General features: G+C 39.6%; 4 protein-coding genes across 4 annotated transcripts; 2 read left to right on the forward strand and 2 right to left on the reverse strand.

The window, feature by feature from the left end:
* Positions 1-2,204: 2,204 nt before the first annotated feature.
* Positions 2,205-3,144, reverse strand: LOC115104218 (hemoglobin subunit beta-1-like). Its single transcript, XM_029625508.2, has 3 exons — positions 2,992-3,144; positions 2,555-2,777; positions 2,205-2,401 (listed from the first exon to the last, which is right to left on the reverse strand). Exons 1-3 carry the CDS (start codon positions 3,081-3,083, stop codon positions 2,273-2,275), a joined length of 444 nt encoding a protein of 147 aa, XP_029481368.1. The 5' UTR covers positions 3,084-3,144; the 3' UTR covers positions 2,205-2,272.
* A 1,841-nt stretch (positions 3,145-4,985) lies between these two features.
* Positions 4,986-5,877, forward strand: LOC115104219 (hemoglobin subunit alpha-like). Its single transcript, XM_029625510.2, has 3 exons — positions 4,986-5,135; positions 5,357-5,564; positions 5,673-5,877. Exons 1-3 carry the CDS (start codon positions 5,041-5,043, stop codon positions 5,799-5,801), a joined length of 432 nt encoding a protein of 143 aa, XP_029481370.1. The 5' UTR covers positions 4,986-5,040; the 3' UTR covers positions 5,802-5,877.
* A 2,902-nt stretch (positions 5,878-8,779) lies between these two features.
* On the reverse strand, positions 8,780-9,729 carry LOC115104220 (hemoglobin subunit beta-like). The gene is made up of 3 exons (XM_029625511.2): positions 9,559-9,729; positions 9,160-9,382; positions 8,780-9,026 (listed from the first exon to the last, which is right to left on the reverse strand). Exons 1-3 carry the CDS (start codon positions 9,648-9,650, stop codon positions 8,895-8,897), a joined length of 447 nt encoding a protein of 148 aa, XP_029481371.1. The 5' UTR covers positions 9,651-9,729; the 3' UTR covers positions 8,780-8,894.
* Positions 9,730-10,876: 1,147 nt separating this feature from the next.
* LOC115104222 (hemoglobin subunit alpha-4) lies at positions 10,877-12,017 on the forward strand. Its single transcript, XM_029625513.2, has 3 exons — positions 10,877-11,036; positions 11,503-11,710; positions 11,803-12,017. The coding sequence occupies exons 1-3, from the start codon at positions 10,942-10,944 to the stop codon at positions 11,929-11,931; spliced, it is 432 nt and encodes a 143-aa protein (XP_029481373.1). The 5' UTR covers positions 10,877-10,941; the 3' UTR covers positions 11,932-12,017.
* The last annotated feature ends 1,423 nt before the right edge of the window (positions 12,018-13,440 follow it).

Genomic DNA, 13,440 nt, shown 5'->3' on the forward strand with positions numbered 1-13,440 from the left:
ATTCGACTAGGCAAGTCAGTTAAGAACAATATATTATTAACAATGACGGCCTACACCGGACGATACTGGGCCAATTGTGTGCCGCCCTATGGGACTCCCAATCACGGCCGGTTGTGATACAGTCTGGATTCAAACCAGGATGTCTGTAGTGACGCATCTTCAAGACTGCTGCACCACTCGGGCTGTGTCTTGGCTTGTCTTGGCTGTGTGCTTAAGGTCGTTTTCCTGTTGGAAGGTGAACCTTCGCCCCAGTTTGAGGTCATGAGTGCTCTGGAGCAGGTTTCATCAAGAATCTCTCTGTACTTTCCTCCTTTCATCTTTCCCTCAATCCTGACTAGTATCCCAGTCCCTCCCGCTGAAAAACATCCACACAGCATGATGCTGCCACCACCATGCTTCACCGTAGGGATGGTGCCAGGTTTCCTTCCAATGTGATGCTTGGCATTCAGGCCAAAGAGTTCAATCTTGGTTTCATCAGACCAGAAAATCTTGTTTGATCTTGGCAACTCCAAGCGGGCTGTAATGTTCCTTTTACTGAGGAGTGGCTTCCGTCTGGCCACTCTACCATAAAGGCCTGATTGGTGGAGTGCTGCAGAGGTGGTTGTCCTTCTGGAAGGTTCTCCCATCTCCCCAGATGAACTCTGGAGCTCTGTCAAAGTGACCATCGGGTTCTTGGTCAGCTCCCTGACCAAGGCACCTTTCTGACGATTGCTCAGTTTGGCTGGGCAGCCAGGTCTAGGAAGAGTCTTGGTGGTTCCAAACTTCTTCCTTTTAAGAATGATGGAGGCCGCTTTGTCCTTGGGGACCTTAAATGCTGCTGAAATAAGACAGATGTGTGTCTTTCCAAATCATGTCCTATCTATTGAATTTACCACAGGTACAGGATGATCAATGGAAACAGGGTGCACCTGAGCTCAGTCTCATAGCAAAGGGTCTGAATACTTATGTAAATAAGGTATTTCAGTTTTTATTTTTATACATTTGCAAACATTTCAAAAAAACTGTTTTTGCTTTGTCATTATGGGGTACTGTGTGTAGATTGAGGAAAAACAATGTATTCAATTTTAGAATGTCTATCACAAAATGTGGAAAAAGTCAAGGGGTCTGAATACTTTCCGAATGAACTGTATGTTGTCGCTAGACATTACTCTGTGTTGTCATATAGCCTTTCACGCAGAAGAGCATGACAAGACCATTTATGGAACTATTGTGAAATGGGGCCATCTTGGGAACTTTCACCCCAGTTGACTGTAGCGTACCAAACGTATTTGCTATCTTGGTCAGACTCGATTCATAGCCTACAGCACACATCTTTGTATAATTGTTTTGAATATTTTTAAGAATCAATACTCAAACAACCTTGTTTAACATGAAAATATGATGTAAGATGTCTTCAAGATATACGATGACAACACGTTTACATTTCAGATGTGAAGGCAAGTCGTTATCAGTGAGAGAAGGCTACGTTTGCTTGGCAGATCTCAGGAGCTTGTTGGTATTCCAATAGGCCTATGTAGAAGCGGCCTATAAAACCAACAATGCTATTACAACATTGTTGATTTCGTGATAATTAACCAGATTTTTAATCGACAATGATCGAGCTCATGAATGATTTAATGAATAAGATTTGACTGCTTATTTGACCAAATCACAGACTTGACTACAGGTAAACCTAGGTTGTGTAGGAATCACTTTGACTATGTCTGCAAATAGGCTGTTGGCGGCTTATTATGCTTTACGCAATAATGGACTAAATCACAGATCGAGCACATCATTGCGCACTTGTCACACATCATGAAAACATTGAGGCAAAATAACTAAATTGATTGAACATGAAATTGAGTTAAATATGATTGAAAAAGCCCATGCATGTAGGCTGTTTTTTAATACAGCCATCTCGGTTTTCATTTGAACTATAATTTTATCCTTCACTTGTTTGTAAAAACTGCAGATACTTCGGCAACATTTCTTGTTGTTGTAGTCAGCTTCGTTCTGATGTTATCCGCAGTCACCCACATGCTAGACATCTTGATTCTATGTTTAGCAGAGATCTTCTGTAAATGAAGTGACGCGGAAGGGAAAAAAAGCATCTAACCATGCACTTTAGCTGCTCTATCAGTGCTCTATTGATAAGAATTTGATCGTGAACCCCCCACACACACACACACACACTCTAAAAAAAGAGCTTTTAATGAATACAATAGTTTGTTTCGATGTCTTTATTTTCACTCAGGCAGGAATATCAGAATATAATCAATTGTCTGTGGTGCATTTAGAAGTACCGACTGCCCATGGCTGCGACAACGACTTTCATGAACTTCTGCCAGGTTGCCTGGATTTCAGGAGTGAAAGCGGCTCCGAACTTGGCGGCAATGACAATTGTGAGGACGTCAGCCAACACCTGTAGACAAAAGACAAAGAAGGAAGATGTTAAATAAGACTGTCGGTTTTGTTTGACCTTTTTGTAATTATACGTGTTGCTCTGATTGTTATGTGTAGGTTTACACCAGTAAAGCCTAAAATATAAGCATATTTCTCAAGAGAGAAGGCCTACCCTGAAATTGTCAGGGTCGACGAAGAGTTTGTTGGCGTGGGTCTCGCTCAGTGACTTGTATGTGGCCAAGATGTTGCCCATGTTCTTCACAGCTTTATCCAGAGCTCCACACACGACCTTGCCGTGAGCAGCAACTTTGGGGTTGCCCATGATTGCTGCGGCAGTGGACACATCTCCGAAAGAGCCGAAATAACGCTGAGTCCAGGGGTAGACGATCAGGACTCTGTCATTGCATGAACACCGAAGTATGTGGATTATTTTCAAATGTATTTAAATTATATGCCTAGTTAATACTCTAATATGCTCCATTCAAACTTAATATCAACTCAATATTAATAAGATAACAGGACACGTATAATATTGTTATAATTACTCATGATCTCCACTATAAACTATGTTAGATGATATATTTGAATGAGGCTGAAGCCATAACCTACCTTCCCAGAGCCAGTGGTCCGACCTCATTGATATCTACTTTGCCCCAGACAGCACTGATGGTGCTCTTCTCGGCGTCTGTCCAGTCAGCCATGTTGTCAGTGTTTGATCTCCGGTTTTGCAACTAGATTAAACAAATGAATGTCTTGTGTAGGGAGACACTTTGTGTCTGCTATTTATATTTATGAGTGCACTCCGCCCACTGGAGGGGGCGCATATGATTGGCTCTGGTAAAGATCAGTATTGGCAAAGTGAGCGCTTCAGCTCTCGAACTTGATGACATCAATTCTAATCATGTATCTGTTAAACAGTAAATGTTAATTTATTAGTTGTTAAAGAATCAAGTCTGTAGGTTAGATCCTAAAAGCTGGAAGCATATGTACAAATATATATAGGCCTATTTATCTAGATTACCAACGTTTCAAAATTCGCATGATCACTATCTAAAACAGTTTTAATTTATCCAACTGATGCAAGAATAAAAGCAAGGTTATGGCAAAACTCTTCCGAAGATGACATGTCCTTCATTGCAGTGTATAAGGCTATGCAAATGAAGAAAAAAATATGAATTTGGAAAATGTGATAATTCCAGCCAATTCCGGCCTACTATTTGGCACAGTTTCTTATCTACGACAAAATGATGCCTTCCTTTTTTTTATCGGGGTATTCAGAACGGACCCGCCTTTATAAGTTATTTATTTCAAGACATTAAAAATGATAAGCAGGAATGTCCTGTATTATTTGCAGATAGGTGTGTACCCATGTCCTCGCATGACCTCTGACTTCCTCTGACTTTTTCTTTTCAATCATCATTCGAAATCCAATCAACCTTATAATTGGGAATCATATCCAACTTCCAATCCCAGAGTAGTCATATCATAGATGCAGGCCGTCACTGTAAATACGAATCTGTTCTTTAACTGACTTGCCTAGTTAAATAAAGGTTAAATAAGAAATACAATTGTGAAACACGTCACTTTGAATAAATATTTTCCAATTGAACGCAGGTCTTTGAAGGTGGATCTGATTTTTACAATATAATTTACAAATGTAATATATATTAAAGAACTTTCCAATCAAATATATAGCCTACGTTTACTTATTTGACATAATGTAGGATAGAACAAAATGTTTGCGTCAAAATCTAGGCCTGTTGAATTTCAAATAGCCAATCAACTATTAATGAAACATTTGGCTATTTTGGCAAAAGAAGCTTTATCTTTTGAATTAATTTATTGGAAATATATGCTCGATTAGACTACTCTGAAAGATTTCCTTTTATGCAACGAAAAAAGGAAATAATAATAGTAATAATTATCTTTATAAAAAAAATGGTCAAATTGTTGACATCTGTTTCATCTGGTGCAATTGATTGAAATGCATTCAGTACTTTTCAGATACAGTACATTCAGAAGATTAAATTGTAGGCTACAAAAATAAAGTTCATTAGGCCTAATGATGGACATTATTAGAAACATAGTCCTATGACATCTTATTGAAGGGTTTAATATGGAAATTCAAACTTAATGTTTCATAAACGCCAAAATAATTATTTAACGTTATTTAGGATATAAAATGAAATTTTGCCAAATAACCAAATATTTAATTTATAGTTATTTTGGCAAAAACAGCTGCAACTTTAGAATGAACCTATTGGAAATATACGCTTGATTACACTGAAATAATACGTTTTATGCAACAAAAATACATCTTTATCAAGCTGTACAATTGTTGCATCTGGTTGGCCTACAATTTAATATGCATTGCACAAAAAGGAACAAAGTGAACGATGGATATTATTAGAAACATAGACCTCTGACATCTTATTGAAATGTTCAGTATAAAAACGCTAACTTAATATTTGATAAAAGGCAAGATAACGGATCTTACTATTGGATTTTGATCAAGATGGTTGCAGAGTAGGGGGGGTGTCCAACAGTAGCTGGGCGTGTCTGCCGCTCTACTGTAATATAAAGGGACCTAGTTGTATAGGCAGTCATCTTCAGTTAATTCCTCGTAGATTTAATACAGGTCAATCAAAAAGGAGCAAAATGAGTCTGACAGCAAAGGACAAATCTGCGGTCAAGGCCTTCTGGAGCAAGATTAAAGGAAAGGCAGATGTCGTCGGCGCTGAGGCTTTGGGAAGGTAAGCCTTCTTAATGAATGAATGATGAGAATGGTTGTGTTTAACCCGCTGACAGCGGCCTATGTGCCTACCCCGAATAAGCATTTTGTCATACAATAAGGCAACTACTTTCATTACATTGTAGGCAGACAATGGGAGAAATATGATATGCATAAAGCTTAGAAGTTCAGCATCTAATACAAACGCCTATAATACGAAATATTCTGTACCTTGCTTTGTAGGATGCTGACTGCCTACCCCCAGACTAAGACCTACTTCTCCGAATGGGCTGACCTGAGCCCCGGCTCAAACCCAGTCAAGAAGCATGGAGGCGTCATCATGGGTGCAATTGGTGAAGCAGTCGGACTGATGGACAACCTCGTGGGGGGAATGAGTGCTCTCAGCGATCTGCACGCCTTCACGCTGCGCGTTGACCCTGGAAACTTCAAGGTGGCCCCCAGATAACCTATTGTTTGTATATTGATCACTCTCGACATCAACTCTGTCTGTTGCTATGGCTTAATCCTTCAATATTAACTTTTAAAATCTACTTTTCAGATTCTGTCCCACAACATCCTTGTGACCCTGGCTATTCACTTCCCTGCGGATTTCACTCCCGAAGTGCACATTGCTGTGGATAAATTCCTTGCAGCTTTGTCCGCTGCCCTGGCTGACAAATACAGATAAGACCATCATGAAAGTCCAAACTTGGACTCCTGTTTCTGCTCTGTTGTTATCACAAAATAAACAGGCAATGAATGAAGTTACGTCCTCTGTTGTGTCCTTATTCCACCACAGTTCACCATCACAAAGTGATATTTGAATTTCATCACTATCACATCTAGATTGAATACATTGCATGAAGAAAGGAAGGGATTAAGTACTAAATAGTGCTTTAGGCGCACCATCCACTAGTTCACTATCTAATACGTGTAACATGCATTTTGCTGACCTCATTTAATATTTGATGAATCTGGAGTGGTTACAGATGGGTTGGTAAACTGAATGGACTATATGAAGACGGTAGAGGCACAATGAAAACCTATTCAGAGACGAACAAATATGTATTTTAGACCTACATGAATGTACAATATTTTAATAACTTTTCAAAACAAAACAAGATACTCCATAGAATAGGCTATTTTGTATTTTCAATGCAGTTCATTTGGAAGTGAAATCGACTTTGAAAAACGAACACGTGTTTTTCTGTATATACCACACACACTCACTCTCATTCTGGAAGTTCCGTGCCTCGACTTTCTTTCAACCAAAACACCTTTCGGCACGGCGGCATTTTGTACTTTATTTTGATACATTAGTAATTAGGATTATTTTGTAATAATAAAGTATCCTTGCGCATCTCTGAACCTACATGTCTGTAAGTTAAATGGTTTTACTATTTCGTACAAACATGTCTTTTTTTATACATTTGTGGAGATTTAGTCTCGTAGGCCTACTAGTAGGATAGTCTCTCGGGTTTTTGTTGCACGCCCTTGTTCCTGATCGTTTTAACGCGCAGGCTTGGTTTTACCCGCAGGTTAGGCGCAGACGTAGCCTAACATATGGGGGAAAAGATTACACATGAAAGTATTTAAATTCATATGCAGTTTTGCACCGCAAACTTTGTTTGATGGGACTACGTGAATTGATGCAATAATCCTTGGAACACTATTTTGTATGTGACTCACCATCATCGGATTTGTTTGAATAGTCCTGCATCAGTTGCCAAAAAAGATGCCGCATCAATCAATGCGCCTATTAAGTAAAACTCACAAATCATCTTTTTTATATGGATTGTGTTAGTGGCGATTTTAGCGTGTAAATCTTGGTGGGGAAAAACTAAAAAAGTGGGATTGCATGCCAGGAAAGCCACTACATATAAAAACAAAAAACAAATGTCGTTTCTACTGACAATTGAGATGTACAAACTAAGCCGTAAAGGGAAGGAAACGGATAAAAAGGCAATCCGTCATTTCGATTAAGACATTAATGAGCAAGCGACGACTGACGTAGTCAATATATTTGTCAACTATTTGTTCAGCACTTTTGAAAATACACAGCGACAGAATTCAGAACATGGGCCGTTCTAACAGTGTACTCGCTGTACACGTCAGAACCGTAGGATAAATAAACGGGGCATATAAACAGACAATGAAAGCTCTTACAATATTAGATTATTACATTTCTCTAAAACAGGTTATAGGTTGTTTGTGCACCACCAAGTTAGAACAGAAGAGGACTGTCCACCCCTCATAGCCTGGTTCCTCTCTTGGTTTCTTCCTAGGTTCCGGCCTTTCTAGGGAGTTTTTCCTAGCCACCGTGCTTGCTGTTTGGGGTTTTAGGCTGGGTGTCTGTACAGTACTTTGTGACATCAGCTGATGCAGGAAGGGCTATACACATTTGATTGATTGATTGATTGAACAGTAGGCGAAATTAAGAGGTGAAAATAGACCAAATTATTAGGGTGTGGCACATTGAAGCCGTTTGGGTCTTTACCGGTCAAAAAAGACATACACGACATATAACAAGACTATTTGCATAAAATACGCGTTTAATTTGGCACGTCAAATAATACAATTATATTATAGAATGTTGTGTGTGCTGAATTTTCACGTGCAAGCCAAGCACCACCACTACTATCAGTAGCACTGTCAAAGCTGTACAAAAACAATTGCCAAACAAGCACGGATCGGGCCACGAACGATGTGTTTACAATCCCGCTTTGGAGAAAATAGACCAAATGATTAGGATGAGCTACATGGGCTACTAACAGCTTAATACACAACATACACTTAGTATTACTTAGCTACAGTATACATTTCTCCCTGGCATATTATATCATTTATGCAGCAGCATACAAGATGTTTGGACTCACCTTGTGAAGGTGGCGCAGCGGTCCTTGGTTGGCACATGTTGTCATCAAACTTTGTTATCAAAGTCTGGTATTTTCTGGATTAAGGTGTGAACTCGGGAAACACAGCCACTCAATCTAAATAGCAGGCGAACGTTAGTGGTTTCTCTGCAACGCTTGCAGTTATCCACTTATTCCTTTCAAACGACTCATTGTAGAATTTGCGATTTCCAACTTGTTAAGTAATCTTTGTGTACAATGGCCGATGAGCACCGATGCATTTTTCTATCATTTCTCTTCATTGTTTATCTTAATATGACAATGATTACAAAGGATGTGTCAGTAGAATGTCAACTTGATGACAACGGATGACTGATGATCAGTCCAATCAAAGCTACTGTATATATAACGTGATTTGATATCGCTCTATCTGTGGCCAATGACCTTGAGCCTTCTTGGATTGGGCACTTCTAATATAACTCATTTACATTTACATTTAAGTCATTTAGCAGACGCTCTTATCCAGAGCGACTTACAAATTGGTGCGTTAACTCTTTGGCAGAACCCAAGGGGCAAAAAAAAACATGTTTGTATGCGGCTTAACTCAATTACATGTTTTGCCATCCTCTTTCCTGACCTCATCAATGAATATCCCATAGGCCTCTAGATTATGGACAGAGTATGTGTATGAAAACCATAATCAAAACAGTTTTTTTCATTCACATTCTACACATATAGAGTGTAGAAACCTTGTGCCATCAGTACAATTGCAGGAGAGCGTTTTCCATAAAAAACAATACTTCAAAACAATAAATGCTTTTAATGTATTTTATTATTTTCAATATGTGTAGCTATGGCACAGCTTTCAGCCTAACAGACTGGAGTTGGAGTGTCATCTCTCTTCCATATTGATGCTGTCGAGTGATGCTCTAGTGGTACTGTCTGCCAAGAGCGGACACAACGACAGCCAGGAACTTCTGGAATGCTTCCTGAGTATCAGCATTGAAAACGGCGGGACCGAGCTTGGCGGCCACGCACACAGTGATGCAGTCGGCAAGGAGCTGTGGAGAAGGAACCAGATGGAGAATGTAATATTGGAATAAGCTTTACATCGGCTCATAACGCTATTTAATTCATAAGACGAATTATTTTTGTATTTTGTTTCAGTTTGTTAATGTGCAATACTATACTCACCCTGAAGTTGTCGGGATCCACGTGCAGTTTCTCGGAGTGCATCACACTCAGTGCAGCATAGGTGTTCTTGATGTCATCCAGGTTCTGCACAGCTCTGTCCAGTCCGTGCATCACGGTCTTTCCGTGCTTGGCCACGGCGGGGTTACCCATGATGGCAGCGGGTGTGGACAGGTTGCCGAAGGTGCTGAAGTGTCTCTGAGTCCATGGAGACACGATCAGAAGTCTACAAATAAATAAAACAGGCTGTCATTAAAATTATACTTCACAATCAATATAGTCTGTATCCCACCAAAGGTGAACACCGCGATTTCCTACTACGCACTTAGTGCTAAATATTCTACGTAGACTATTATCGTGTTATTATTTAATGATATCTACATAAATATTATAAGAATGTACCTGGCCAGGGCCTGGGGTCCGATCTCATCCACGCTGATCTTTCCCCACAGGCCTACGATGGCACTGCGCTCAGCATCTGTCCAGTCGACCATGTTGACGTTTGTTTGTTGATTTCCGTTGGTACTTGCAAAATGTTATACAAGGGATCCCTGAGCTTTTTGTCTCTTGCGACGTCCAATTTATTGATGTTCAGTATCTCCGCCCTGAACAGAACACAGCAAATGATTGGATGAATGTCTTGAGGGGGGCAAGGTCCTCGAGTGTGGCGCATATCGGCATTGAGCCAACTTCATCCCACTTTTAAAGATAATGCTTGGTCATTTAGGCGTTTCCAAATTCTAATTAATACGGATGAAATGAACAAGTCATGACGAGCCTTCAATAACACATGCATACTTAAGGATACAATCAAACATAATTTCAAGAAGTAAAATGTATAGATAGACCGTCAAAGGATTTTGGTTCCTTTAGCGATAAATGTTATTTTAGTTGATCGTTGTACTATTGGCATTGAATTGTAATATTATATTTATAGAATGCTAATTATTGATGTAAGTGTTTATTTAGGGAAAACCGTAGATTGGGAGTGAACTATTAAAGAAAAGCATGACTCAAAATGTGTTTTATCTTCATATTCAGACGGCCCCACCCATTTGAAAGTTCCATTTATCTGGTCTTTTTGAATGATTATTCTAAATGTCAGTTGGTGACAAGTCGTTTTATAGGCTTTCATCCGGGGAATTGATACGTTCTAACTGGACACTACTCAATTTCAATATGAGACGATTTCGTTCAATGAAACTATAAAGCTTTTTGTTGAATTCTTCTGAAATCAAATGCATGTAGCCTACATGTTATTATCATGTTTTGTGATAGGCCTAGGCAACGTTTTGCTACCAGAACGAAACCTTTCCATCGATTTTTCCATCGAACCTTTTGTAGGTTACAGAATCACATAGCTTATACTCACTCACCAATGAGTGCTATATTAGACCTTAATAGACCTTAATATTACACCTTAATATTAGACTAAACTTTAATTGTAAAGAAAATATTGAGGTATAAAGTGTTTCAAAAACCATTTGTTATTCAATCTATATGAAATAAATGCATGAATTGTTATGGCAACATTTTTACAAACGAAAGTATTATGTGCTAAGGTCATATGTTGGGCATTACACGAATTGGCTCGGTTGCATAATTATAACGTATAAAAAACATGAATCATGTCTTGGACAAATTCCCAATCAGAGGCGGAGCAGAGATAATATCGGGGTGTGCCTTCTTTCATGCCTCGATAAAAACAGCCTCTGAGAAGTCTACGCTCACACGCTTCTTTTCTCAGCATCTTCATCTAAGTGGATAAACGGACAAGACGCAGCTATGAGTCTCTCAGCCAAGGACAAAGCTAACGTGAAGGCCATCTGGGGCAAGATCCTCCCTAAATCCGATGAGATTGGAGACCAGGCTCTTTCCAGGTAATTACATAACGATGTATGATCAATTCTAGACTAGGTACATGTATTCAAATTACTAACACAACTCCTCAGTCAATTTGGAAGCTATAAATGCGTAGCCTACACTCTTAGAAAAAAAAGGTGCTATCTGGAACCTAAAAGGGTTGTTCAGTTGTCCCCATAAGACCCTTTGAAGAACGCTTCTTGGTTCCAAGTCGACAACCCTTTTGTTTCCAGGTAGAACCCCTTTGGGTTCCATGTGGACCCCTTTTCCCAGAGGGTCCTACCTGAAACACAAAAGGGTTATACTCGGAACCAAAAAAGGCTCTAACTGGCACCAAAAGGGTTATCCTATGGGACAGCCGAAGAACCCTTTTGGAACCCCTTTTTCTAAGAGTGTATGTCGGCGAAAATAAGGGCAGGAGCCCCGAACGAATGATTATTTAAGATTAATTTTGTCTCACCTGATTTCTAATGTCCACGACAGGATGCTCGTAGTCTACCCCCAGACCAAGGCATACTTCTCCCACTGGGCTTCCGTGGCCCCCGGTTCCGCTCCAGTGAAGAAGCACGGCATCACCATCATGAATCAGATCGATGACTGTGTTGGCCACATGGACGATCTCTTTGGTTTCTTGACCAAGCTCAGTGAACTGCACGCCACCAAGCTGAGGGTGGACCCCACTAACTTCAAGGTAAGATCATTTAAAAAATAAAATAACACAACAAAATTTTTAGTTTTTACCTGTGTGAATGTGAAATAATCTATTTCCCTTTTGCTTTGCAGATCCTGGCTCACAACCTAATTGTGGTCATTGCCGCCTACTTCCCTGCGGAATTTACCCCCGAGATCCACCTGTCCGTGGACAAGTTCCTGCAGCAACTGGCTCTGGCCCTGGCCGAGAAGTACCGCTAAACCGGAATTCAGCTGTCAAGCTGTCATCCGAGGAATTAATGTCCATCCAATATCGGCACACTGACAATAAATCTAACTGAAATTCATACCGAGGTGTTTGTTGTTTGTCATTTTAATTGTTTTACATTGTCTTGTGATTTATATTGTAGGCTACATTTGGATTATCTTGTAGAATGGATTTGTCAAGTCAAGTATAAAATAAAGTTAACAGCCTATTTCACAGTATTTCAAGGGTATTTCATAAAAATGATGCACTTCACAATAAATGTATATTTTTACTCCACCTTTGCATACACCTTGACATTAAAAAGTCCCAAATGAATGTGCCTGAGACCAATATGTTGTGGTCAGACATTACTGTCCATCATGGACGTCACCAGGACCTGGCTTTCAGGGCTTTAGCCCGCTATGAATTTGGGTCAGCCCTGAATCTTTTGCGCTGGTGCAATGGTCTAAAAAAAGTGTAGTCAACTGAATGCGCCACTTGGTTCATGGAGCTGTGGTTACTTGAAACCCCGAAGTCACCCAACAGTTATAATCAGGAGTGTAGTGCTGCGGGTGCACAGCGGAGCGACGCTCTGCCACTTCTTAAAATTGTGTTTTGTCTCGCAAGATCACGTCATGATTAATCAGTATTGTACGTAACAAACCGACTATAATAGCATGATAATATCCATCCCAGCCTCACATTCAATTCGCGCATATATGTACAAAATGTATTTCAGCAGATTTGGTGCGTTTTTGTGCATTTTTGTGTGGTTCAATTCGTTCGAAAATACACGAATTTCTGTGCGAAAATACACGAATTTAACCAGTAGGCGCCAGTAGGCGACACCTTTGCAACAACCATAGACGCGATCGCCTGTAATTTCATTATTTATTTATTTTACGTTATGAATATATAGATATTTTGTATTTTTTAATCCCTATTAAAACATTGTGGTTGTATGCCTATATGTACTGTTTTCCATTTTTATGAACAGACGTTTCAGTATAGAATGAATGTAAGCAATGCATGATGGCTAATGGTGTTTTATTCGTTTGTAGTTCCATGTATTTCTTTTTTTTAAAACGTGTAAACCATTTTTATTGACCAGAATGTAACTGAAAATACAATGGCAGCCTTGCCATTGTCCATCAATACCAAAACGTATATTTTTTCGTATAACATTTGGGGAAACGTATGCAGTCATTGTAGTCTTACATTTTGTTGGCCAACCAAAATTACCAAAACGTTAACCCGTACTAAGGCTAGGGTGGAGTTGTACTATGAGCTGGCTGAGTGTAAATACAAGGCTCTGAATGTAAGCACCTTTTCACTGGAAACTTTCTTGTGTTCAAATTATCGTCAGTGTGAAATAGCTACGTTTATGAGAACGATAAATCATGTGCAATACCTGCGTCGACCTGTGACGAGCAGTAAAACACCGGAAAGTTACAAGAAGAACAAGAATGGTTACCTTTCCGGTCATGTGACATTTGTTGTTTATAGATTTTTCTCCCACACCA

Source organism: Oncorhynchus nerka, linkage group LG21 (genome assembly GCF_034236695.1).
Source record: "Oncorhynchus nerka isolate Pitt River linkage group LG21, Oner_Uvic_2.0, whole genome shotgun sequence".
Taxonomy (NCBI): domain Eukaryota; kingdom Metazoa; phylum Chordata; class Actinopteri; order Salmoniformes; family Salmonidae; genus Oncorhynchus; species Oncorhynchus nerka.